Here is a 27,982-nt window from a genome sequence, read left to right on the forward strand (position 1 = left end):
TGGAAGCGCACTAGACAAAAAATTTATATAAAATGTAACTTTTTGGGGGAGATTCTCTAAACTAAAAATGCGGTAAAAACCCTGTTATCGGGTTTTTAACACATTTTGGGATGCACTGAGCATCCCCGCGCCGGGTAACCACGGCGGGGGGGGCATCGCCAGAAAAATCTGGCGATGCCCCATAGAAGCCTATGGGCATCTAACGCGACCCCCTGCCACCCAACCCACCGCCGACCCGCACGGACCCACGCCGCCCCGCATCCCCCCCCTCACCTGTGTCTGGGCAGCTCAGAGCTGTGCTGCCCGAACCTGTGACCTCCTCCTCCCTGCACTGTGATCCTCTTCCGGGTGCAGGGAGGAGGAGAGCCATTCCCCCCACAGCAGCAGCCAGCAGCCGGGTAAGGGAGGGAGGGGAGAGCCGCCGGGTCCCGCTGACTCTTTCGCAAAGGAGAGCTCTTAATGCAAGAGCTGTCCTTTGCCATAATTATCACATATGTTAGTGCATATGCGATAATTAGGAATGCGATGGGCGGCAATAGGGGGCGGAGCTGGGGTGCGGATGTTAGAACATCCCCCCTTAATCGTTCCAAGCGCACTTTACACTTTACTATCTCCTATTGGTTCTATAGTCTATAATAATAACTTTTGATCATTTAATGGGGCATTGCTGCCCTCTGCTGGACAGATAAGTGCTCCCTAGATTGTTCTATGGATAAGTGACAAAAAATTGTAATTTTTCGTTGTCTCCTGTTATGTAGTCTAATGCTGCTTTCCCACTGCCTACATTTTTTAAACGGGTCTTTAAACGGGTAAGAGCCATAAAGACCCTTTCCCACTGCAGCTTTTAAATGGTAAATTACTGTTTAAAAGCCGTTTTTGTCCCATTCCCACTTACCCGTTTAAAGACCAGTTTAAATTGTAAAGATGGAGGGGGGGGTAAAAAAAAACAGCGTGGGGTCCCCCCCACTGCCGTAACCAGCACCAGGCTGAAAGAGCCGAAGCTGGTATTAAAAAATCAGGAAACCTGACAAATTTAAAAATCAGCCACAAAATGACTAGGGGTCCCCCGTATGTTAAGAACCAGCCCCAGGCAAAACCAGCCAGCAGGGTAATGCCACAGCCGGGGGACACTTATTATATAAGGTCCCCCGGCCAAAACATTCCTCCCTACTGACCAGTCAGCCTGGCCAGGGGCCCTGGGGGAGTGGGGACCCCCCCAATAAAGGGGTCCCCCCCTCCAGGACTTACTTGACCAGGCTGAAGCCTGGTGCTGTCCCCGGTGACCCTGTGCGGTGGTCACCGGGCTGATTGAAGTGTAAAATAATAGAATAAACACTATTGTCTTTTACTGTGGAACTATGAGTCCCAGCAAGCCTCCTCTGCATGCTGGGACTTGGAGAACCACAAGTCCCAGCATGCGGTGCATTACAGGGCCCGCTGGCACTTGTAGTTCCACAGTAATAAAAATAGTCAAATAAACACACTGACACACAATAAAAATAAAACTTTAATACATCCAAAGCCCATACATACTGATACCTATCTTGTTCCTGGGTCCCGGGCTGCAGAGTCCGGGGTCCGAGGCCTTGGTTCCGGGGCTGGTCCGGGGCTCCAGGGCTGAAGACAAATACAACAATAAAAAATGGAAAAGTCCCAAGGCGCTATTAGTCCATGCAGCCTCAATTCCTAAAGAAGGACCACTTTGTAATCCCCACTGTAGGTATTCCGGAACAAAATAAGGAATTGTGGGCGCTTGACTTGTGTGTCCAGTGATGTAGAATTTTCTCAAAATAAATAAATGGAAAGAAAAAGAACAAAATATGTGTCTCAAAATAAATAAATGGAATTTATATTTTGTTCTTTTTCTTTCCATTTATTTATTTTGAGAAAATTCTACATCACTGGACACACAAGTCAAGCGCCCACAATTCCTTCTTTTGTTCCGGAATACCTCCAGGGCTGAAGAGTCTGGGGTCCTGGATCCAAAGAAAATCCAAAGATCTCGTCATCTTCTCTGTCTCCGCCGTAGTCCACCGCATCAGCCGCCGGTACCCACTCGGACTGAGAGGCGCAGAGATGTTTCATCTTCCGCGCCTCTCATCCGAATGATTCTATTGGCGGCCAATCAGAAGCCGAGAAATTCAAGAAACTGCCATTGTTGTCTGTTCCTTGTACTGATAACCCTTTGTATTACAGTGTGTGCATTGTTATTTTTAATGTCTGTAAAGCGCCTTGAGTCCTGTTGGTGAAAGTGCACTATATAAATAGAACTTACTTACTTACTTCTTCTCCTGCTCTCACCACGCACTGTGCCTCCTCTTCCCCCCTCCGCCATCAGCAACTTTGGTTTGGCCAATGAAGGGGAGGAGCAGGTCTGGCTAATCCAGCCTCTGCTCTCCCAGTCTCCCCCCTGTCTCTCTGACGCTGCCGGGGCTCAACGTCACAATCTGGTGACCAGCCCCAGTACGAAAAAGGAATACTGCTGCTGGTTCTGGCAGAGAGATCCGGGGCTGGAAGCCAGATATCTGTGCCACCACTGAGGAGGTCCTCTGCCACTGAGGGGACGCCACAGAGGAGATCTGCTGCCGCTGAGGTCCCGGCGCCGATGTGGAGGTAACAAGCCATCTCTCTGTCCCTCTGTCGCTCTCTCTCTCTCCCTCTCCCCCTCTGCCCCTACCCATCGTTCTCAACCTCCCCTTGTCTCTTCTCTCTCACTCACCCTCCTTTCTTTCTGTCCACTGTTCTCTTTCCCCATTCACCTGCTTTCTTGCTGGGGGGAGGGGGGGGGGGGGTTGACAGGGTCAAAAGGTTGACAAGATCAACATGAGTTTTTCATGATTTCTTTGTAACTGGCTTGTTCTTACTTCACCGTCCATGTCGGCATAGAGGGAGTGTGTGGAGCATAGCAAGGCACCGAGCCCAAAGCATTGAGAGCAAAGCGAGCCATGCGAGGGTATGGGTTACACTAACTGGGGGGCCATGTCAACAATCGACATTGACACAAAAAAGTATAGAACTCATGTCGACTATTTCATGTGCTTACAGTTTTCATGTCGATATTTTGACCCTGATGACCTTTTAACTGTTGACCTATCCCATATTGACCTTTCTCATGTTGATATTTTGACCCCGTCGACCTTATGGCTGTCGACTTATTGCATGTTGACCTTTCAGAGTCTATCTGTCTATCTAGACACTCTCTATCTAATAGTCTACGCTCCATTTCAATGGTATACGCTCATTATGTTGACACTATTAACGTCATGCATTGGGTCGACTACTGAAGGTCGGCAGGTCTTAGGTCGACACCTGAAATAGGTCAGCATGGGTAAGATCGACAGGGTCTAAAGGTTGACATAAGCATTAGGTCAAAAATGGGAAGGTCGACAGTCCAATGGTGAACATGAGATGTTCACTTTTTTAGAGCCGACATGTGCCGACAGGCGGTATTTCAAGATCTACCGTCCACTACGACATGGTGGGAGAATAAAATAGTGCGAAGTATGGCAAGCCAATGTCAACTGAGTCGATATTTGGGTAGATTTTGAAAAAAAAAACGTGTGTCGACCTTTTGACTGTCGACCTTTCCACTGTCGACCTAATGCTTGTGTCAACCTTCAGACCATATCGACCTGCGGCAGGGGCTTCACTGAACAGTCTCTCGGTGGGGACGCTGCGTGTCCATGCCCATCTCAGAGACGGGCAGGGTGGGTGTGGTATGGGACTCCGACAGTCGGGATCCCGACAGTCATTATCCCGATGTCGGGATCCCGACTGCCCGGAGTCAGACAGCATGGCGAGCGCAAAAAAGCCCCTTGCGGGCTCGCTGCGCTCGCCACGCTGCGGGCACGGTGGCTCGCTACACGAGCCACCTATTCTATTCTCCCTCTATGGGGGTCGTGGACCCCCACGAGGGAAAATAGCGGGTGTCCGTCGGGCACCTGGCTGCCGGCATTTTGACAGTTGGGATCCCGACGTCGGGTAAATGACTGTCGGGATCCCGACTGTCGGGAACCCGTCCGGCACCCGGGCAGGGTTAGGGGGGTGCTCGGGGCAGCAAGGGCAACGGGCGGTGACGGCGGGGGAGGCGGCAGGGACCGGAGCCAGAGTCCGTTGTCCAGAGGGCGCGCAAGCGTCTTGTGTACTCGCGCCCCCTAGCGGGGCTGGCGTGATGGCAGGGCTGGCGTTAGAAACACCAGCCCTGCAAGTATGAAGCCAGCCCCATCTGTACTAATCATGGTTCTAATGATCAAACTTAAGTAGCTTTCTTCCCGTATCACCTACATGTGGGGAAATGAGAGATACTGCTGTATTTTATTCTCCTTCGCATTGTAGACTAGTGGTGAAATGTATAAAAGTATAGTTTTACTACTATATCATGCACAATATAGTGTTGTTTTACCACAAGCATTATATTACCTCTATAAATGTATTGTTAGGGTTTTGCATGTCGAATATGTGTATATTCCCAATGACGGGAAGAGGCGCCGGTCCCGGTGGGAAATTCTTATACTTGTGTTGATTCCAATTGTTACAGACATAGGCCAAGAACACGATGACGAGAATGGACAGCAGAATTGTGACAGGGTCCATGGCAAACGTCCTCTCCGAGACCTGGGAAGAAAAGACACAATACCAAATCTTTTATTGATAAATGAAATACTCAGTAAGAAAATACAGGTCAAGCCATTGTCAAACAGATTTTGGAATTGGGTAAAAAACGGAATTACTGCAGCAATCCTAGACACGGCGGAGAAACAGTAGTAGAGTGGTCCTCCGTCCGCCCCCATCTGGAGGTTGTCCCTATTTTTTTTGGGGGGGGGGGGGGAGGGGGGGGCGGTTATGTGGAATTTGTCACTGGGGTGAACGGGGAGAGATTACAGCCACACTGTATGGTCTGAAAAAAATGTTGTTTCTTTGTTTTTTTTGTTTTTTACCCAAACCCCAGATTGTTAGTAGATGCAAGAGGTCATGATGGTGATAACAGAAGATTAATCTGCAAGTGCCCTGTACAAGCTGCCAAAGGGGCAAGTGGAGTCTATGTCTAGATCCCAGACCACAGGAATATAAAGTACCATCCCAGAATTCCAGGTGTTAAGTTTTCCCTTCCATCAATGTCTCCTGTGGACCGGACTAGGACCCTTCTCCTGAGGGTACAACCTGAGACAGGGAGAGTCACATTGTTGGGTAATCTGGAATACATGACTCACCCCTAATTGTGAGGTTTACGAGCCCTCCTGATGCAGGCTCCCAGCAGACATGGCCATACATGTAATTTCCAGTTACACCTGATTATATAAGGGGAACTGTGAAACTACATAAAGAAAATTACAGTTCAACTGTTTTTATGTAGCTTACAAAAAAGGGCGTAACAAGAAACGACATGTATCAGATTTAATATTCAACTCTCTATTTATTTTACAGAGAATCATTTTACCTAAATGAACTTAATTTTGCTTATAATTACTAATTACTATTTTTTTTATCTCCGCACAGCTGCATTTGTTAAAACAGCTCTGTGCCTACAAATCATTTCCTTGCACTTTGCCACACTCCATTCTAACCTACAGAAGTGTATCTGCCTTCCTTACAGTACAGCTACCGCATGGGGGTCATTCAGACCTGAACGCACTCGCTGTGTCTACACGCATCCATTTGTGTCAAGCAATTGTTTCCAAAACCCATGGACAAAACCATGTGCACTGCAGGTGGGGCAGATGTAACATGTGCAGAAAGAGTTAGATTTGGGTGTGGTTTGTACTTCAAAGTGAGATCTATATTGCAGTGTCAAAATAAAGCGGCCAGTACTTACCCCGCACAGAAACAAAATAACTCACCCAAATTTAACTCTTTCACTGCACATGTTACATCTGCCCCCCCTACAGTGCAGCATGGTTTTGTCCATTGGAGAAAAAATTTCCTTTAGTGAGTGAACCAGAATCAGGCCCAATGTTTGCATCTATAAATTAGATCCTATGTCTTTGTGTTGGTGAATGATAAACTAATTGTAACGATCTCTCTAAGCCTGGCGAAGAGATAAAGTGGAAGGAGATAAAGCACCAGCCAAACATCTCCCATCTGTCATATCTCAAACACAGCTGATTGGCTGGTTCTCCATCCACTTTATCTCCAGATTATCTCTTCACCATGATTAATTGATCTGCCCCATTGAGTGATTTCTCTCTCTCTCTCTCTCTCTCTCTCTCTCTCTCTCTCTCTCTCTCTCTCATAAAATGAAGAGTAATAAGCCACCCCCCATCAGCTCCTAACTGTCATTTTAATGCAGCCTGTAACATTTAGGAGCTGATTGGCTGGTGGTTCATTTTTATCACTTTTCAAGCTAAGTACATCTGGTTCTCTCTCTCTCAAATGCAGGTATTCAATACTTTAATTCCCCTTGTGCAGCGAATCCTGTTTTGGATTCGCTGCACAATCGCTGGGTTCCGGAGGGCTGCAGTATTTGCTGCCAGCCCTCCCTCACCCTCTATTCAACACCTCAGGGGCTTGCTGCCCCTGGCGGCGAATTTTAACCCCCCCGGCGAATGCCGCAGGGAGCCGGAGGACGGCTGCAGGCAGGGAGATGGAAGCCTCCCTGCCTGCGCCGGACACTGTGAAGGTGAAGGAGGGCTGTGGGGGACACAGGAAGAGCCCCCCAGAGCTTGCAGGGGGCTGTGTTAGGGAGCCGCTACACACTGGTCCCGATTGTGCATGTGTAATTATCGGGATCAGTGTGCAGTGAATATATGAATATTAATGAGCGGCTCCCGGCTCGGCCCCCTGCTGGTGAATGTGTAAAATATATATATATATTGTTTTAAAAAAATATATATATATATATATATTCATGTGCTGCAAGCACATGAATAAAAATAGCATGCCCCTTCACAGAAAAAAAAAATCAGATTTTTTGACACCAAAATAAAAATAAAAACGCTTTATTTTCAAAGATCACATTCCAGTTCACCTAAAAAAGATGACGAATGTAAAATGGAGAATCCGGGGGAAAATCACTGGAGAAAGCAGTTCTCCACTTCAGCATTGAATACACTCTCGGCGAATTCCACTGAAAACCCCATTGAAAACCACCGGCGAATCGCGGTGAATCACAAACGGCGAATCGCCAGACATTCGCTCTTCATTTGCAGCGAATTGTGTCCATTGAATAGGGCGAATTGTTTTTTTCTGTGAGAAAATTCGCCAGAAAACAGGCGAATTGCCAGATTCGCTAAAAAAAAAATGGCGAATCAGAGGCATTGAATACTGGTCAAAGTTGGCCAAATCAACCAATTAGCTTCTTACTGTCATTTCCTTTGAAATTAGTTATATTCCGATTGGTTGCTATAGACAACTTCCTCACTTTACCTCTATCTCTATAAAGTATGTTACAGTACACCTCCTAAAAAGTCAAATAATAATAATAATAATAATCACATAAAACTAGTTTGATAAAAATAAGATCCAAAAGAGTGAAATGTGACCATAACCTGGTATTTACTGTATGTATATTGATATATACATTACAGGCAAATTACACCCATATCCCATACAGTTACATTGTTATTTATATACATACACTAGCTCCTAACAATTGCAGTTAGGAAATAGAGAGAACAAGGCTCCGGGTTCCACTCAGTCCCCGCTGATATGTGCTAATTCTAAGGGGCGTCCATTAGTGGGACACAGCCTCAGACCGCTTGGCGTAAGGACAGCTTGCTCGGGACAGCGCACTCCTCTATGTGCAAGTGGGAGATACAGTAATACATTTATTCAATTGAATTAAAAAGCTTAGATAAGACTTATGTTTCTTACTGTAAGTACTGCAGAGATTTCACCAAATGCTGCTCCTCCTGTCCTCTCTCCTCCTGCAGGGAGTTGTGACTGCTGATTGTGGCTTGGAGTATACAGTGTATAAAACATAAGATTGCTAAATAATTTCCTGACTTGCAGATTCATATGTAAACTACATATGACTCCACCCTATATAAAACACGTGTGGCCTATAATAACACTGAATAATGCACGCTCGTTGTACGTTCTCTATTTGGTTTACATGTTTTTTGACATGTTAGAAGGAGTAAAAAAAAGGCATAATGGTTTTCTCTGAAAATAGGACGGCTTCTGGAGAACCAACATGGTACAGTATACTGTATGTCAGTGATTTTCAACCGTTTTACCTTGCGGCACACTAAATAAGATTTTAAAATTGCCAAGGCACACCATGAGATCGCCACAGGGCAAAACACATTGGCCCCCACAGGAAAAAAACAAACCTATTGCCCCCCATATAAAAAACAATCACACTGGTCCCCACAGGTAACAAAAATAAAATACATTGGCCCTTTACATGAAAAGAAGAGACCAGTAAATAACAGTTGAACTGGTGGTGGCTGTAAACTGGTTTGGGCATCTCTAGATCTGGGGGCACACTTGAGAACAGGCCACGGCACAGGGGTTGAAAAACACTGCTGTATGTTGTGCGGGTAGAATTTCCAAAAATCTTTGATAATGTCAAGAACATCTGCTGTTTGCGCTTTCTTATTTGGTTACGTCAAGTGAATGATGACCACTAAAAATACTTCTTCTCGTTCTTGCCAGAAGATTTGCACCTTCGGCAACTCAGACCCTATAAAATTTAAACCCGATATTCTGGGACAGCTACCCTTTATTACTTTAGGTTCCATTATAGAAGTCAGGGTTGCCTAACTTTCTTGTATCCCCCCCCCCCCCCCATCTTTTCTACTTTTTTTCTTTTTCAGATCTGCTTATCTTTCCCTGCCCACCTCTTATTTTGCCATTTTACTCCCTCGCTGTTTATTTTTCATTTACTGTAGAATTTCTGCGTATGCTTTGTATCTGACTTCTGCCTCTTGGAATGTTCAAGGCATCAACACTCAAAACCAAAATGATTTCATACTTAAACATGAATAATTCAGAGATTACTTTTTTCTACAAGAAATGCCCCTGACTGATCATGAACACCAAAAACGCTATGCTGCGGTATATACTAAGCCAGAAATCCGGCGCAGAAAGTAACCCCACCTGAAAAGAATCCCTCCCAGCATGCCAGCTGAAAAGAATCCCTCCCAGCATGCCAGCTGAAAAGAATCCCTCCCAGCATGCCAGCTAAAAAGAATCCCTCCCAGCATGCCAGCTGAAAAGAATCCCTCCCAGCATGTCAGCTGAAAAGAATCCCTCCCAGTAGTCCCCACCACCGTCAATGTCACTATGGGCATGTGAAGAGGGACTCCCAAATCACAGATTGGGTTGTTCATGTTCCAGGGAACATCACAAATGGAAGCTCTTACCAAGAGAGCTGCCATTTGTGGAACTTATCATATATATTATATGCAATTAGTATTGGTGCAATGGGCGGTGGGATTAAGTCAGACTCGAAGGGTAAGAACCCACTGGGGGGGGATCTGGCATGTGATGTCATCGCACAGCAGTTTACCAAGTACAGTATCTCTTACTAACTGCTTTGGGGTCATCTACATTGGGATATAAGTTATTTTTAAAGACTCCTCTCAGTACACACCCACGCTTCTAGGTGCCACGTTCACAGTCTCTTCTCACAATCTCTCCATATATGGAACTAGACACGCCCTTTGGGAGGAGCATGACATGCCCCCTCAATGGGCGCTGTGCAAAATTCTACTACCAACTATAATCTCCCTGAAACTAGTTTTCAAAAGTAGGCAAGTATGTATATAACTCATCCAACCCTATGACCTACTGTATAACATCTCAAAGATCATTTTAATTAAACAAACTGAATGCCAGGATGGGGGTGTATATGGGAGCAACATGTCCAAAGTGCTATCCCAGCCTATTACTGAGAAAAAGGCCTTCTCAGACTTTAAGTAGTGATGGTCCAAGGGAAAAGACAACCTGTGAAGTCCAATAATGTTATATTTATATATATTTTATATATCTTTCACTTTTATTGATGGAAAGAAAATAGGAGGAACCACTTCATGAAATAGACCAGGGGTGGGGAACCTTTTTTGTGCCAAGGGCCGTTTGTATGGGGAAAAATTCCTTCCGGGGCCATATGTAAAAATTTCTCTTACATATTGTCCTGCTGCAGCTGTCCCACGCTCTGGCTGACAATCTCCGGCTGCTGTTGATTAAGAGGAATCTCCGGAGAACTACCGACCTCTCGCGAGAATTCCCCTGTACTTGACTCCCGGCATGCTGCCAGGCAGGTGGGAGGGCCACTCAGACTGGCTACGGGGGCCGCATACGGCCCCCGGGCCTGAGGTTGCCCACCCCTGAAATAGACAATAAAGAAACCTCTATAAGGATAAATGATGTAAACAAAGAACGTAGGGTTGAGACTTCTAATAGTTTTATTCACACATCAAATATTCACATTACAGCAGCCTAGTATTGGATTATTCTTATCGCCACTGTAAGCTTTTAATGTTGGTGATATATTTTGGCCATAATAAAGCCAAGGGCGGCTTTGTGACATCACTGAGAGTCATCCAAATATTTACATTCCCTATTTTCAACGCACTGTCACAGAGGAAGTTGTACTAAACATTTGAGAAAAATGACAGTTAGGACCGAATTGGCTGGTACTTTATCTATCTTCACTGTTTACTGTAAATGGTTTAATATTGGTACACACTATACGATTTGAGACACCGTCGATATCGGCGGAGCCAAGGAACGTATGCTCTAGCACTTATGTACGGAACAATATGGTTAATAATGTAGTTCAGTGACATCACCGGGAGCCATGCAGAAAATGTAGTCGTTGATGATGAAGTCATATCAGATCATACTGGATAGTTTGTATGAATTTTGCCAATTACTATATCCCATTCTATAACTCACCGGTAGCAGGGCACCTCCTTAGTTATGCCAATATATTGACTTACATTCTTTCTACCCCACCATAGGGTAGTGGGCACTTTTAGGCAGATCGGTCATTCAGCCGGCAAGCCTAGGGGCAAATCAGGCCGCCGGTTATTAAATCCTGCAGCAGCGGAAATTTGCTCCTTTTCCTAGAATTAAATTCACCCCTTTCTGTCAAAACTTCTCTGTATACGTATTCAGCATACAGCGGCTGAGCATTGTGCATGAGGGTGATAGAAATGTGATCTCAAGGCTTTGGTGAATAACACAGAAGGAATCCAGAAATATAATCCATAGAATCTGCATACTGTATGTATAGAGACCAATAGATTGCAGCCAACTGAAGGTAAATCCCCCCCCCCCCCCATCCCCCCTTAATTCTGGTACAGACAAATGCCGCGCCAAGGAATGCCATTTCTGGAATTTCCCAGATTTCGTGCAGTAGTAAAATTGTACATTCACACGTGGCGGGACTTGTTTTGCCCCTGTTCTCTTGCTAATTGCAAATTCAGTAAAAAAAATACAGAGTGACGGAGCCTGGAGCAGCTGGGATGTATTTTTTCTTGTGGCATGCGGAATGGGGGTATTTGAGGATTGAATATTGAGGGGACCTCTGTTGTAGTTCACAATGTAGCAGTTTTCTTGGTGCTGTGATCTTAGGCACGAGGCACAGCGCAAATGTAACGTTGCATAGGTGGTGCTGTGATCTTAGGCACGAGGCACAGCGCAGATGTAACGTTGCATAGGTGGTGCTGGGATCTTAGGCACGAGACACAGCACAAATATAATGGCGCTTTGGAGGCGTTGTGAATCCAACCGCAGCATCTAGGTCCAACTCAGCCCCCGGAGGTGCCTGGAAAGTGAAGTTCTGCAGCAGCCGTGTAAAGAACAGGAACAGCTCCATCTTGGCCATGTTCTCCCCAGCACAGCTTCTCTTACCTACAGGGGAAACAGATACAGTATTATCTATCTATCATCATTTGTGACATATATACAGTATTGGGGTTGCATACAATATCTCGGCGGCTAAAAGAGAAGGTACTTATGTAGTAGCCGGGCAATTTGCTTAGAGGGCTATTCAGCGTAAGAATATCGCATTGCATCGCCATTTTTATGGGCCATGCAATGCGATGTGATTTTATAGGGTGCGATGCCATTACATTACCTATTCACTTGTATGACATACAATGAGATTTTAGGGTTTTAGGCACCCCCCAACTATCCACGCCACCCCGAAGCGTGGCGAACGGCAGCGGAACGCGTCCTCCGACCTTTTCATACCCCCACTATCCACGTCAGTGTGGAGCTGATTTTATATAATGTGGCGAGCGCAGCGAGCCACCGAGACCAAAGAGTGGCGAGCGCAGCGAGCCCCGCCAGGGGACGCGGAATACATGTAAAGTAATCTGCGTCCCCTTGCGGGGCTTGCTGCGCTCGCCACGTTTCTATATAAAATCACCACACTATATAAAATCAACTCCACGCCGATGTGGATAGTGGGGGTATGAAAAGGTCGGAGGACCCGTTCCACCGCCGCTCGCCACGCTTCGGGGAGGCGTGGATAGTGGGGGGGTGCCTAAAACCTCATTGAATTTCATACAGGTGTATAGCTAATGTAATGGCATCGCACCCTATAAAATCGCATGCGATTTTGCGGGAGGTGCGATGCGATGCCCTGGGGCCAAGAGAGCAGTGAATAAATGACATACAGTAGGAAAATCGCATCACATCGCATTGCACGGCCCATAAAAAGGGATGCGATGCGGTGCGATTTCCCTAAGCTAACGTACGTATGCTAATTGGGCGCCCGGCTACTACATAAGTACGAAAGAGAAACCCTGGTTTCCTGATATATAGACTCCTGACCGGGGCTCTGTATGTACCCTAACCCTTCCCCCTACCCTGATAACTCTAATGCCCCAAGTTTCCCCTTCCCCGATAACCCTAATGCCCCATGTTCCCCCTACCCTGATACCCCTGATGCCCCATGCACACACTGCGAGTCAGCCTTTGTGCTAGTTAAACACAAATCGTCCAGCACACAACGATGCCCCAGTGATGTGTGCTGGGCCATCTGTCATGGCCAGTGATCTGTGGTGAGATAACCCAGCGATGACTAGGTTTATACTGCATGCATGGGAAAAAGGTTGACACAGGCATTAGTGCAACATGAAAATGGTCAACAAAGGAAAAGGTCAACATTAATTTTTCAAGTTTTTGGGTGTTTATATGAACATCTGTCATCATGGACCCCAAATTATTGTGATGCGTAAAAGTGAGGTGTGTGTTTGTGTGTATAATAAAGTTATACTTTTCTGTGTGTATGTCTTTTATTTTGGGTCTAGAAAATAGGTGTGCACCTGCGCTGCTGACAGTTTAATGGATAGATTTAAACACTCTTATGCAAGACAACTGTGCAGAGAAAATGAATGGAGGACACACTGCTTAAATGGTATTAATTTTATATATAAAAGGTAGAAGATCACGTAGTACACAGTATAAAAATAATTACATATATAGAAATAAACAAAACTAAAAAAATAAAAACATATAATTAGATGAGATCAATAATAAAGTAATAATCAATATAATGGGCTTGTTTGAACTAGGGACCATATAATATGGCTTTTTAAATGTAAAAACTAGACGTCTAGTTTGGGCGCTCCGCTTTCACATGGATTTATATAGCAGCAATTTCTGGAAGTCCAAAACAGTTTATTGTGCTGTAGTGAATATATTCGATAGATATCCAGATAAAGTTATTAGAATAGTGAGTAATTGGTACACTGCGTGATTTGTTGAACTGAGCATGTAACTTCACACGCATCCAAATACAGATCGCCAGGCAGTGGCGGGGATTGCGGTAATTGGGAAGGTATGGTATCAGAGCGGAGCTCTGGTTATATCTCACCCCTCCAATCAACAGATCGTCAGCTGGTTGCTCCTGAACGGTGGGGCGGCTGGAATAGTTCTCGTACGGGACGCTGCAATGCGCCGTCAGCCAGCGCCAATTCCTCCGGCAACAGGAGCGTCCAATTCGTGCAGACGCTGGGAAGGATGTTGGAGATGTGAACCCGGCAGGGTGCAAGGTGAATAGTCCGGCAGGGTAGACGGAGTAGGAGTGAGCTGGACAGGTGCAGCACTCACGTCTGCGGCAGCTTGTAGCCCAACTGCGTCTAAGATCAAGTGACGTCAACGCGTTTCGTCTCCTGGGTCCAATGGAGACTTTCTCAAGACAGGTATCTGTCTGTATATATATATATATATATATACAGGTTGAGTATCCCGTATCCGAGTATCCGTTATCCGAATTATTCCGAAAACCATACATTCCAGAAAGTGAAAGAAAATTATTTTTTTTGCTAAAAACTCACTGGGGACATTTGTAACAGCACTACTGGTGACATGATATGTAACTGGCACTCTATATGTGCAAGACAATGATTGCTTGGCATTCAAATTCAATATCTGAGATAGTGCACAAATTTTGTTTCATGTTTTGAAACCTTGTTTTTTGAACAAATAAAATATATTTGTGTGTATTTTATGTGGTAATAAAATATATTTGTGTGTATTTTATGTGTTTATACAGCATACATGCGAGATACTTCAAAATACATAATTGAAATATTAAAATATTCCGAAATACGGAATAATCCGTTATCCAAAATTCTCCTGGTCCCGAGCATTTTGGATACGGGATACTCAACCTGTATATGTATATATATATATATATATATATATATATATATATATATGGGATGCAGTTAAGATCCCGGCGGTCGGGATCCCGGCCTTCAGAATCCCGACGCCGGAATCCCGACCGCCGACACTTTCTCCCTGCTGGGGTGTCCACGACACCCCTGGAGGGAGAATAAAATAGTGTGCCGAGCGCAGCGAGGCACCGGGCCCGCTGCGTGGCGAGCGCAGCGAGCCCGCAAGGGGGGGGCGATCCACGTCCCCCCCTTGTCGGCATTTCGGCTGTTGGGATTCCGGCGTCGGGATTCTGAACGCCGGGATCCCGACCGCCGGGATTCAATACTGAATCCATATATATATATATATATATATAGTATACCACATCTGTGGTTGCTTTTTTCATCATCCTGTGATATAGGTATATAAGTGTGTGTATATGTGTGTGTATGTGTGTGTATGTGTATATATATATATATATATGTATATATATATATATATATATATATATATATATATATATATATATATATAAACTTTTAGCTATGTCTGAAAACCAAGGTCCAAACAGTGGTATAGTTCACTGGTATTGTACATCCCATTGTCACAATTTCCTTGGGGCAGTACCAATTCATGGGCCATAAAAATCTGGTTGGAGTGGATCAGGGTTGGAACCTATTTAGCCCCGCATTGGCATTTTCAAATTTTGGGATGTAAGAAATGTATATTCTGTCAGTGCTCTCTCTAGAGATGTCAGCATACACTGAATAGAGATAAAATAATATATCTTATTAGAATATTATAATATTAAATAAGCCATATCATATCAACCCATATCATAATTTAATTTATAAAATTACCTTTTTTGTTTTTATTTTTACTTTTTTATAGCTGTACAATAGTTATCCCTCTGTGGTCCGCTGGCTTCCTGGGACTCACCAAAATGTTTTTGAAAACAGCTTTAGGACAAATGAGTTTATAAAAGAGACATTTCTAAACCAAGTGAAAGAACCGGACGTAAACGATCAGAGGAATCTCATTGAATCATTTCTCGTGAAGCAAAAAGAGGTATATTTTTGGGGTTATTTGTGGGTTTTTTTTGTCCTTAAAGTCAGCCATAAGGGTCATAGACGGCTGTTTTTTTATTTACATTTTTTAAACCTTTTGCGTCAACCCCCCCCCCCCCCCCCCCCCCTGTCGAGCGAATCTCCACACTAGCATGCAAGGGCATATGTATGCTAACACATCAACTTGCATGTAGCTGAAAGGAGGAGAAATTATTCAGATGCCTGGTATCCAGCGAACTGGGGCGGGCACTGACATCAGCCACCCGCCATGAGGCAGCATGGGCATGACTGCCCACCATTGAGCGAACACCCTGGCAATCGGGACTGAATCGCCCCAGGAGCTGTAATAACAGTGGTGGTGTCTTAAGTTTTGAATTTGATTAAGAGAAATTAAAACCACATCCCCCTTGGCAAACCGTACAGCATTCTGTAGTTAAATACAGAATAAGATGACTATTTTACAAATTAGTTTTGAAACTTTTAATAAATTCTAATTTGACCATTAATCCGTATGCTGATCACAATGCCCCAATTCTCTTTTTACTGAGAACCGCTTTGGTGGTTGTTTGGGATCAACAAAACTTTATTATACAGTACTGACATATCCACCTAAGACATTCATTTGATCATGGACACATTTTATTTTGAGGGACAATAATATAGGCCCTTATTCTGATCTGTGCGGCCGGAGCCGCATACGTTGCTCCGGCCGCACAAACCAATCCCCGCCTACAATACGGATCGCCACGGCCGTCCGTACTCGGACGGCTGGCGATCCGCATGAAAATGGTGGGGCGTACGCCTCCACCATGGTGGGAGCTGCCCCCTGCATTCGATGGTCGGCGACCATCGAAGGCAGGGCCGCACGCTCCACCAGCTCCCGCAAGCTTAGACCACACGGACAATCGTCCGTGTGAAAGCTTGTATGGGGGCGGAGAGCTGACATCCGGCGATGTCAGCTTTCCGCCCCCATCACTGGCGTCATAGCCTCATTACCATGCATACGCCCCGCGTTTGCATGGGAACGCCCATGAAACGCTGGGCGTATGCATAGGGTAATGAGGCTATTAAGCCCCTCACGCCCCTATACGCCCCCTTTGCGGCGTATACATTTTTTGTGCGGCGATTTCCCCTGCACATGCGCAGAGTGACCTCTGCGCATGTGCAGAGTGAAAACATCGGCGGTACGGCCGCACGCGGGCCGTACCGCCGAGATCAGAATAAGGGCCATACTGCTGATGTATTATGCATTGTTAACTTTTTTTGTCATATTAAACTATATTAAGTGATGTTCTGTCTTTGTATTCTTAATTTTTTTTAATCAGATACTGTAGGCTTGCTTTTTAAAACACCATTTCTACAGTATACAAGGAATTGTTCAATTTTTGCAGTAACTATGCTTAAAATGTGGGTGTTCTTTCATTTTGAGATAGGATAGACAGAGAGATTTATAAAGAGATTTCTTAACATAAAACAGACATTAAAACCAGAATCAGTGGTAGCACATGCACTTTTTTTGCTTTATCTGCTGTTTGTGGACGGTCAGAAGGTACTGACAATTCATCAGTGGACATGGTTTTTTTTTAAGACTTGATGCATCTCTAAATATTTCAGAGATATTTTTGATTGGCTAAAAAGATTTGACCATTTACTGTATGCAGGGAAATGAAGAATCTACTTTGTATTATCATGATCGGAACCTACTTGAGCTGGTCAGCAACCTGTTTGTTGCTGGGATGGAGACAACCTCAACTACACTGAGATGGGGCCTTCTGCTAATGATGAAATACCCTGAAATCCAAAGTAAGAAATGAGTATGGGAAATAATATGTGCAATTGATATACAATAATAGCCAGGGCTTAAAGTGGTCAAGCAGAGGTGGAGGAACTCATTTATCTATGCCACTTAATTAACCCCTCTCCCCTACCCCCATTAGGGCCAGTGGTAGGGTTTTGGGCATCCTCTTACAAACTAGAATGCTTTTCTGTGAGAATTACTATTCAGGGCCAATCTGGAGTTTAAAATGTTCCACCTCACCATTAGAGATGGTGGAACTCAATTCCACCCCCGTTCCTCCTCACTTTAACCCCTGATAATAGCATTGTATTAGTCAGTTATAGGTACTGTGATGTATGACAATGTTGTGGTGTCATCATAATACATTGTTATAAGTCAGGAAGCATCTTCTTTTTACTTGGTAGAAAAAGTGCACAGTGAAATAGAGAGAGTGATCGGATCAGCCCAGCCACAGACAGAGCACCGGAAGCAAATGCCGTACACCGACGCCGTCATCCATGAAATCCAGCGGTTTGGTGACATTATCCCAACTAACTTACAGCATGCAGCTTCTCAAGATATCATGTTCAGGGGATATTTTATCCCAAAGGTGGGTGACTTTTCATAACAGAAATATTCTCATTACTCTGTCCAGAGGTGTCACTAGGGTTGGTGTCACCCGGTGTAATAACTCATGGTGTCACACACCCCCTCCCCCCTTTATCCATAGCAGCTGTGGCCTGCAGTGCGGCTCTGGCTGTGAAGCCCCCCTGCATCCGGTCCACCTATGGCAGCTGTCATCTCTGTTTTGGACCAGCAGTCAATCAGTAGTGCTGGTTCTGATTCGCTACTGGTTCAAGACCTCTTATTGCGCTTTGACAGCACCATAATTGAGATGAAAGCTGTGGAAGGGTTTAGTCAGTGCTCAAACTAGTGACATGTCATGCTGGCGTATACCAGGCCACTTCGAGCACAAATATGAGGCGCCTTAATCGATGTTTGGGTATACCCCTACACTGGCCCCTGATATTACCCTAGAGAACCCATCTATCACGACCCCCTCCGACTTCCCGCTGACAACCCTCCTAACTTATCAACTTGTCAGGCCGCAGCACTCCGCAAGAGAGCCACACAGGCAACCGGCATCGTATGTAGGTCTTCTGCATGTGACGTATCCAGGCAATACCACTCTCAGCTGCGGGGAAGGGGGCCGAGTCAGAGGTCAGATGCGCAATAGGCAAACACATCTGATTTGCCCACTTTTCACCTGATTTCTCAGCTAGATCGCTCGGAAACAGGTGAAAAGTGGCTGAATCGGACTAATTTATGGGGGTCCTTACTTTTTGAAACTCAAATTCTGATGTGGGTAAAACAACCATACCGGCCATCTAATAGTCCTGATATATTTTACCCAGACTCTATATGTGACCCATATGAATGCTGTGCGCACTGACCAGATTTTAGTTATGATTGCCCAGTATGCGCAGTGTTCTCAAAATACAAACTACTATTTTATACATATAGTTGTTCAACTTTTTAAACTGAGTCATCTCAATATAAATCCAATGACTCCAGTTTTCTCTCTGATGAACTTTGATGATGAACCTTTAAAGCATCTGATTGCTTTTATAGTGAGCATTGATGCTTAGCCTGATGATTTGATGATCTTCGCCTGTTCTCTCTACAGGGGACCATCGTTATCCCAGTACTGTCCTCGGTACTGAGGGATAAAGCCTACTTTGAGAAACCAGAAGAGTTTTACCCAGAACATTTTCTCGATTCAGATGGAAACTTCAAGAAGAACGAGGCTTTCATACCGTTCTCATTGGGTAACAATCATTCTAAGAATATTTTCATATACAGTACTACCACTGATAAATCATTTCATATTTTAAACATTGCAGTATGAAAGGGAAATAATTCTGGATGCAAATACTCATATTTTATTATCAGTTTTAGTATATAAGATTAGATGTTTAGCATGAGAAGATTAAAAAATAAAAAAATATGATATTATATACAGTATATGATGGGTACTAGAAGAGATTTATATATATAACAGGGTTCACAGCGGCACTCGGGACTTAACCAATCAAAGAAACTCACGTAGCCATTAAAGGTATCGTTGACATTTCAGCCCCTCCGGGCTTTTATCAAAACAGCTTACATGTAAGAGACTACGAAAATGTGTAGGGGCATGGCCAACGTGACGTGATCCAAGCCCCTGGTAATCAGCATACACTTCCATCCGAACCAACGCCAGCCTGCAGCAGCCGGAGACGCCGGCAATTATCCCCGTGTCTGCCTTGCAGAGGTCCCGTGAGTTTCAACCACTCTGTAGCGGTGACATTGTGTATGCTGAATTTGCCAGTGGAAATATTGTTGAATCTAGTGGTACCCAGTCCACTCCAGACGGATAACTCGGTACGAGTTTTGTACATAGAGTGACCACTTGTGTTTTTTATATTTGTGTTTTTTAAATAAAACGGTATTGCACTATTGGGCGACCCCTGTCCCCTCTCTCTTCCCAGATATATATATATATATATATATATATATATATATATGCACTTACCCCCTCTGTGTAGAAGGAATTGAAGCCAGAACTCAGTGATGTAAATGAAAAAACAAAATAACTTTTATTGAAAACACATCATTGCAAAAAATGACAGCTGTAGAGACCTGACAGCCGTTTCAACTGCTCCCAGGCAATTTTCATCAGCAGTTGAAAAGGCTGTCAGGTCTCTACAGCTGAGGGTGGGTTTGTTTTGTATTTGCAAAGGTGCAAAACAAAAGCAAGTAAACGCTTTTTGGGCGCACTCTTAGAAAATGTAATATGTATTTAGTTTAAAACATAGCTTTTATTGCGGACTTGTTAAAATAAGGTGGCATGAAGAATAAATGAAATAAACATTTCTCTGAGTATAATTGTTTTTGTTGTGTGGTACTGATAAGTAATAATTAATAAATCATATACCAAATTTTGAGTTTACCACACATATAATTTAACATTTGTTGCATGTAGTCATCAGAGGTATAATGACCAAGGTGACCGTAGGTAGCAAAAATGAGTTTATTGTCCCAAACTGACAAGCAGATTAGGGTTCGGTCACCCCACGTTACTGAATAGTTTTATCCTGTAAAATACAATAATTAATGCCTGTATTGGCGAGGATTTAGAATCGAGCAGTAGGCGGCTCCTGGGCTGCTGTTGACTGGGATACCTATCTACGATACCACACCTGGACTTCTCCAGGGGTCACCCACCTGGATACTGCCCTGGCCCTTCACTGCTTGGCTTCCAAGTTCGAAAAGGGTTTGGGCACTCCAGTGAGGTATGGTGGTATACTAGTTGCGAATTAAGTCCCGACCAAGCAGCTCAGGTTAACAAATACTTTTTTTTACAATGAGTATCAGGGTAACAGAGCAATTCCTCGTGGTGATATAGATACAGAATATCGGTTGGTTTACTGGTGGATTGACAATGCCCTAGCTGTTGATGAAGCTTAAATAGCTATATAAGTCACGTTAGGAGTACATAGACATTGATTATGTTGCAATTTGTTGACCTGTGACCAATTGTAACAGTGTATCACAGTCACAGAGTGGTTATACTATCACCACTGGAGGCAATATAGATCTCAAGTATCCGTTAGCTTATTAATGATAATAATGGAGTCAGCCTGACAGTTCTTCAAAGCAAAATACTGATGTAGCGATTTTGAGGTGGTTATAAATGACACCACTTAGCACAATATAGATACAAGATAGCGGTTAGCCCAGTATTGTAATGACAGACTCAACCTGATAGTTATTGGAGCAAAAATTGCTGATGTTGCAGTTTGGAGTGTACCACAGCTGATAATTCAGACTGTGGCAACTCCTGTACCTGATCCTGTAGTGCTCCGGCAGGGGATGTTCAGTCCTAACCAGCCTCCGTGCTCGTGCGGTCTGAGCAGTATTTCGCCGGGATGCAGCAGGGGGAGTGACGCGGTCCGTCGCGATGTTACCTATGTGCTCGTGGCGGCTTGTGAAGTTGTCAATCGCCACGGTGCAGCGCGGCTGGCGTGAGGACGCGGTCTTCCGGGTTCGAGCTCCACGGTTTCGGCTGTAAGCAAGGGGGGGTGTGGGAGAGCCCGGCTCCGGCTCGATTCAATGGGGGTGACGTGGGGCGCCTCTTAGGACACGTGTTTCGCCTACGTCGGCTTCTTCATGCAGAAATACTGTATTTCTTGTTTAGTTAACAGGGCACATGGCGCCTTGACAAAAATACGTATGTATTGAAACGTTGGCTGATTTGTACCTGTGCACCTGCATTTTGTATTATTACAACGGATGAAAAATTCCCCCTGGAGTGACGCGTCTTTCTTGAACTCTATACCTATATTCTTGTCGGCACCTGGGGTCAGTTGCCATTGGAGGATAGAGTGCTGAATCGCTCCCCCTTTCTATATATATATATATATATATATATATATATATATATATTCTCACTAGCACCTTGACAAAGGGGTATATACCCTGAAACGTTGGTCTTTTTTTGCACTTCAATACAGCACGTTTTTACAGTCTCCAGAGTGCCATCCTTATTTCTAATTGTGTGTGTATATATATATATATATATATATATATATATATATATATATATATATATATGCACGCGCACGCACGCAGGTCGGGTCTCCGTTATCCGTGTATTCCAAAAACTGAAATATTCAGAAAACCGTTGTTTTTCAGAATATTTCGGGGTTTTGTTTGTTTGTTCTCCCCGCACCTTTTTTCATACTTACCCCATCCACCGATGTCCATGGCGGCCTCCAGGATCCTCTTAAGCTGCATCTCCGGTTCCAGGGTTGCATTGCGCAAGTGCGTGGGTTTGCCGGTGATGCATTTGATTACTGGGTGATCGCAAGATGTAGGCATCTGGCGGTGGAAGTAAAATGCTGGAAGTGTCAGGGAAAATGCAGGCTTTCCCAAGCATTTTAGGAGAGGATGTGTTATGTCAGCAACAGGCCACTGAGCAAGTCCCTGACTCCTCTGAACATGCGATAGGTGTTGCCCATTAGAAAAATTATTAGATGGTGAGGATTTTGAATATGTTTGCTCCACTGTGAATAGTTTTGCAGCCGTAAACATATTTTCGCTCACTGATTACATTTATTGGCAAGGCAGGATTTTACTCTAGTGGGGTGGCGTCTGCCTGAACACTGGCTGCTGTAATTTTGCGATCAGGTCTGAATTAGCGCAAATATTCGGGCACTGCAATATCATGTTTAATTGTTTTTAACATTAGTTTTATACTTTTTTATTTGGTTTTTATTTTTTATTATCTCTATTATTTAATTTTTATTCACAAATGTGCAACATCCTCAATGGACCAGTGATTTTAGACTTTGTATGAGTATATCGCAGTCAAAGACTTCAGTTCCTAAGAAAAAAAAATATTTTTTTTTATTTTGCTACTGTAGATAAATAGAACGTTCTGCCTCAGCCGCCATACACTAAATCACAGGTTCTCAAACTCGGTCCTCGGTACCCCACACTGCATGTTTTGCCGGTCTCCACATGTGAAATAATTAGCTCCACCTGTGGATCTTTTAAAAGGTGTCAATGAGTAATGACTACACCTGTGCCAGGTGACCTGGAAAACGTTAACTCTGTCGGGTCCTTAGGACCGAGGTTGAGAACCATTTCTCTAGGTAAAGTGCCAAGTGTGGCATGAAATGTTGGAGAGAGACCAGCAGGAGATTGGAATTTCACAACACAGAGGAAATTAACCTCATTACTTTGCACCTGTAGCTTGTGGTTTATTGATGTCACACACAAACTGTGACTGAGGGACAAACTCCGCTGATCCAAACTGCCAGGTGGACAAGTTATTGAAAGTATAGTGACAGTTCAACTTACCACCATATCCTCATCATCAGCAAGGACCCTGGATCTGGGTTGTTACTACAAGTGTATAGCCTTATTCCATTACCTCTGAACATTCTGGTCTCCAATTTCAAAATGTCTATAATATAGTCTTGTCAGACAATTTGGTCTACATGCTCCCATTCAAAAAACACTGTATCTGCAGAGTCATCAAATATATTTGACTCTTCAGAAGGTATCAAGTGTACTATGGCTGGACCATGCAATATGGCTATGATGTTGAAGGTATTTCAGTGAGATTGTCATTTCCAAAACATTGCGGAAGATCAGATTTCTTCATTTTTCTAAGGTGCACCTACAGTAGTCTGACAAGAAGGTAAAAATGGCCTTCATAGAATTTGTCTAGATTAGAAACTCACTAATGGCAACCAATGTATGGTATTGAGAAAAGACCAGCATCATTTATCATGGCTCTAAGCCTATTGCGCTTTGCTTTGTATAGGAGATTTTGTATTAGTTGGAACTTTTTGGTTTTCAAATTTCAGATGATCAAATGTCTTTAATTGCTTAATTCCAAGAGCTTTTAGCTCCCTTAAATCATCAATATTCCTGATTGAGAATCATTGATACTATCTTGTAGGCTATGGATATGGAGGTCTAATGTCATTGCTGAAAACTTTTTTTCCCACCACCATTAACTGTGAACATCCATGCTTTAAATCTGGTAGATGTATATACTGTAGCACATTTATTGAAAGCTGCTCAATCAGATTGTGATGTCACTCAGGTGCTAAAAGGGAGGGGTAATTCTGGTAATTTTTGATTTTTCATATATCGCAGATGCACAGAATATTCAAATGGTGGTATTGTATAATACTTGCTTGTTGACTCAAGTAGAACAACAGGCGCATTGGCACAGTATTGTGCATATCTGGCCCTTGTTATATGAAACACTTTAATCATCTGTAAGACTTTGTATCCACCAACTTCCATCTAAAAGATCTTCAAGGACACTCATGATGGCCTTCTCCAGATAGGCCTCCCTTATTATGATCTACCTGTCTTCTCAAAATGCTTTAGGAGATGTCCACTATATGCAGTTCAGAATTGCATACACAGGACCATCACATGTCATTACTGGCTCTATAATTGAAAGAAATCACCATGTTTCTTAAAGAGAGAGGCCAATTTCCAATATGGCATCTAAAATGTGCTTAATTTCAAAGAAAGAAAATGAACACAAAGTTGAACAAACAACTCGAATTATAAAAATTGATACAAATCAACATTGATGGTTTCTTACCTCAAATTATATTCGCCAATGTGCTATTACAAACATGAACAATGGAACACTCCTGTTGCTTGCCCGGGTGTTAAAAAGGATCCTAAATCAAAGGGCGAAGGTCATCTTGGTGGCACCGGATTGGCCTTGAAGAGCATCGTACGGAGATCTACAGGCCATGCGGGTAGAAGACTCCTCTCAGACACAACCTGCTCCTTCAAGGGCCGTTCTTCTACCAGGACTTACAGCAGCTACATTTAATGGCCTGGTGGTTGTGCTGCAGATTTTAAGACACAAGGGTCTACATGCTTCGGTCATAAGCCGGTAACTGTGGCGCACTATCATCTCATATGGAAAAAATAAGTGCCTGGCAAAAGAAAGAACCTACAACCAGAGGTGTTTAAACTGGACAGCTTAATGCGGTTTTTGCAGGCTGGATTGGATTTGGGCCTTCGGCTGGGTTCCTTAAAGGTCCAAATCTCGGCCATGTCTGTTTTTTTTTTTCAAAGGAAGCTGGTGTCCTTGCCGGAGGTCCAGATGTTTCTCAAGGGGGTTTTGAGGATTCAGCCCCCCTTCGTACCATCTCTGACTTGAAATACCTTACGTGGAAAATGGTGGTCTTGTTGGCCCTGACTTCAGCCAGATGGGTGTCTTGTAAGAGCCCATATATTGTTTTTCACGAAGATCGGGCAGAACTCCGGATGCGGCCGCAGTTCTTGCCTAAGGTTGTTTCACCCTTCCACCTGAACCAACCCATTGTGGTTCCGTCCAGTGTTGCGCATCCGGAAATCCCTGCTTCCCTGGATGTTGTACAGACTCTCAAAGTGTATGTTAGACGTACAGGTAGGATTAGAAAGACAGATAGTCTTTTTGTGCTTTATGATGCCCAGAGAAAGGGTTGTCTGGCATCCAAGCAAACCATTGCCAGACGGATCCATTACACTATACAACAGGCATATGTATCGGTAGGTTTGAATCTTCCAGCGTCGGTGAAGGCTCATTCAACTAGGTCGGTAGGGACTTCCTGGGCTGCTGCCCGAGGTGTCTCAGCCCTACAACTTTGCAGGGCTGCAACTTGGTCAGGTCAACACATATTTGTTAAGTTCTACAAATTTGACGCCTTGGCCAGGGAGGATTCCCAGTTTGGACAGGCGGTACTGCAGCAGTTTCTGCACATTCCTGCCCGTTCTGGTAGCTTTCTGACTTCCCCATCCTATTGAACCCCAGTATCCAATAATGGACGCTAGAGAAAATAGGATTTTGGGTACTTACCGGTAAATCCTTTTCTCGTAGTCCATATGGGATACTGGGCCCCCGCCTCCGTGCGGCGTTACGACTGCATGTAGTTGTCACTTAGCGTGAAGTTATGGCTGTTGCCTTGGTTGTCACTTCGTGACAGTTTATTTCTAAGTTTTCAAGAAAGTTATTGTTCACGTTTCTTGTCTTTCTGTGGTGTGCTGGTATGAATCTCACCACTTTTCATGTTTCACAGATCATTCCTCGCATAGTTCGCTCTCCTTCCGCACAGTTTTTCATTAACTGACTAGTGGGAGGGGAAAGTAGAGGGGAGGAGCCAGTGCACCCACACTAAAGAATCTTATGTGCCCTGTCTCTCCTGCGGAGGACCTCTATTCCCCATCGTATTGAACCCCAGTATCCCATATGGACTACGAGAAAAGGATTTACCAGTACGTACCCAAATCCTATTTTTAACTACTCCATCACCATCAAACGGTTATTGCATAACATCAGCGTGGATGTAACTGGGACAGATTTACACAATGGAACTCCATGTGTCTAACTAGGAAATATAAGAACTCTGAAAGCACCAGATGTTTAGTACTCAGCATTATTATGTTGTTATGAACCATGTAATACAGTAGTTGTTGCTTTTAATCACATTCACTAGCAGTTTGCAAGTTTCATTGTATCCTAATTATGTGTCATCTACTGTAGGTAAAAGAAGCTGCGCTGGGGAGAAACTGGCCAAGACGGAGCTGTTCCTGTTCTTCACGACCCTTCTACAGAACTTCACATTCCAGGCTCCACCTGGAGCTAAACTGGACCTCACCCCCTTAATTGGTTTTATCAATGCACCATTACCTCACGAAATCTGCGCCATACCTCGAAGCTGAGCACGCTGACAGCCGCATTATATTACAGGTTGAGTATCCCTTATCCAAAATGCTCGGGACCAGGAGAATTTTGGATAACGGATTATTCCGTATTTCGGAATATTTTAATATTTCAATGATGTATTTTGAAGTATCTTGCATTTATGCTGTATAAACACATAATATACACACAAATATATTTTATTACCACATAAAATACACACAAACATATTTTAATTGTTCAAAAAACAAGGTTTCAAAACGTGAAACAAAATGTGTGTACTATCTCAGCACTGAATTTGAATGCCAAGCAATCATTGTCTTGCACATATATAGTGCCAGTTACATATCATGTCCCCAGTGATGCTGTTACATATGTCCCCAGTGAGTTTTTAGCAAAAAAAAAAATTTTTTTCACTTTCTGGAATGTCCGTATTTCGGAATAATTCGGATAACGGATATTCGGATACGGGATACTCGACCTGTAGTCCAAAATTACATTAATCTTTATAGAATTGAGATATTCAAATTGAATTCATTAATAACATATCTTAAATAATACAGAAACACTATAAAAACTGCAGAAACTACAATTCTGAAATTCTTAAAAGCAAATTAGCCGTAATGTACTGAAATTGTTAATAAAAGATAAAATGTTAAGTCACTTTGCCTTTGGAGATAGGATGTTGATGCTTTGATTTCTACAGTGTCTCATTTGTCTCTTTAAAGAAACCAGCAGTAGCCCACCTCATTGCAGGGTCCCAACGTCTTTGGTAGCAGTAGCCCACATCATTGCAGGGTCCCAGCATCCTTGGTAGCAGTAGCCCACATCATTGCAGGGTCCCAGCATCCTTGGTAGCAGTAGCCCACGTCATTGCAGGGTCCCAGCATCCTTGGTAGCAGTAGCCGACATCATTGCAGGGTCCCAGCATCCTTGGTAGCAGTAGTCCCCATCATTGCAGGGTCCCAGCATCCTTGGTAGCAGTAGCCGACATCATTGCAGGGTTCCAGCATCCTTGGTAGCAGTAGTCCCCATCATTGCAGGGTCCCAGCGTCCTTGGTAGCAGTAGTCCCCCATCATTGCAGGGTCCCAGCGTCCTTGGTAGCAGTAGTCCCCCATCATTGCAGGGTTCCAGCGTCCCTGGTAGCTGTAGTCCCCCATCATTGCAGAGCCCCAGCGTCCTTGGTAGCAGTAGTCCCCCATCATTGCAGGGTTCCAGCGTCCCTGGTAGCAGTAGTCCCCCATCATTGCAGGGTCCCAGCGTCCTTGGTAGCAGTAGTCCCTCATCATTGCAGGGTCCCAGCATCC

The 27,982-nt window shown here is 44.0% G+C and overlaps 1 protein-coding gene and 1 pseudogene across 1 annotated transcript; one reads left to right on the top strand and one right to left on the bottom strand.

Annotated features, from left to right (window-relative positions):
- Positions 1-5,099: 5,099 nt before the first annotated feature.
- On the top strand, positions 5,100-27,315 carry LOC146064830 (cytochrome P450 2A13-like). The gene is made up of 6 exons (XM_083178735.1): positions 5,100-5,153; positions 15,451-15,627; positions 17,288-17,429; positions 17,829-18,013; positions 19,091-19,232; positions 26,516-27,315. Exons 1-6 carry the CDS (start codon positions 5,115-5,117, stop codon positions 26,692-26,694), a joined length of 864 nt encoding a protein of 287 aa, XP_083034861.1. The 5' UTR covers positions 5,100-5,114; the 3' UTR covers positions 26,695-27,315.
- On the bottom strand, positions 20,634-20,752 carry LOC146065341 (5S ribosomal RNA; annotated as a pseudogene).
- Positions 27,316-27,982: the final 667 nt, after the last annotated feature.

The sequence above is a fragment of the Crinia signifera genome, chromosome 3 (genome assembly GCF_055691185.1).
Source record: "Crinia signifera chromosome 3, ASM5569118v1, whole genome shotgun sequence".
Lineage (NCBI taxonomy): Eukaryota > Metazoa > Chordata > Amphibia > Anura > Myobatrachidae > Crinia > Crinia signifera.

What these genes read in the sequence shown, in the direction of transcription:
- LOC146064830 (XM_083178735.1), top strand. Translation starts at nt 5,115, where the DNA reads ATGTCTCCTGTGGACCGGACTAGGACCCTTCTCCTGAGG. An exon ending in TTCTCGTGAAGCAAAAAGAG is followed by an intron (nt 15,628 to 17,287) that starts GTATATTTTTGG and finishes TACTGTATGCAG; the next exon opens with GGAAATGAAGAATCTACTTT. An exon ending in TTTCATACCGTTCTCATTGG is followed by an intron (nt 19,233 to 26,515) that starts GTAACAATCATT and finishes CATCTACTGTAG; the next exon opens with GTAAAAGAAGCTGCGCTGGG.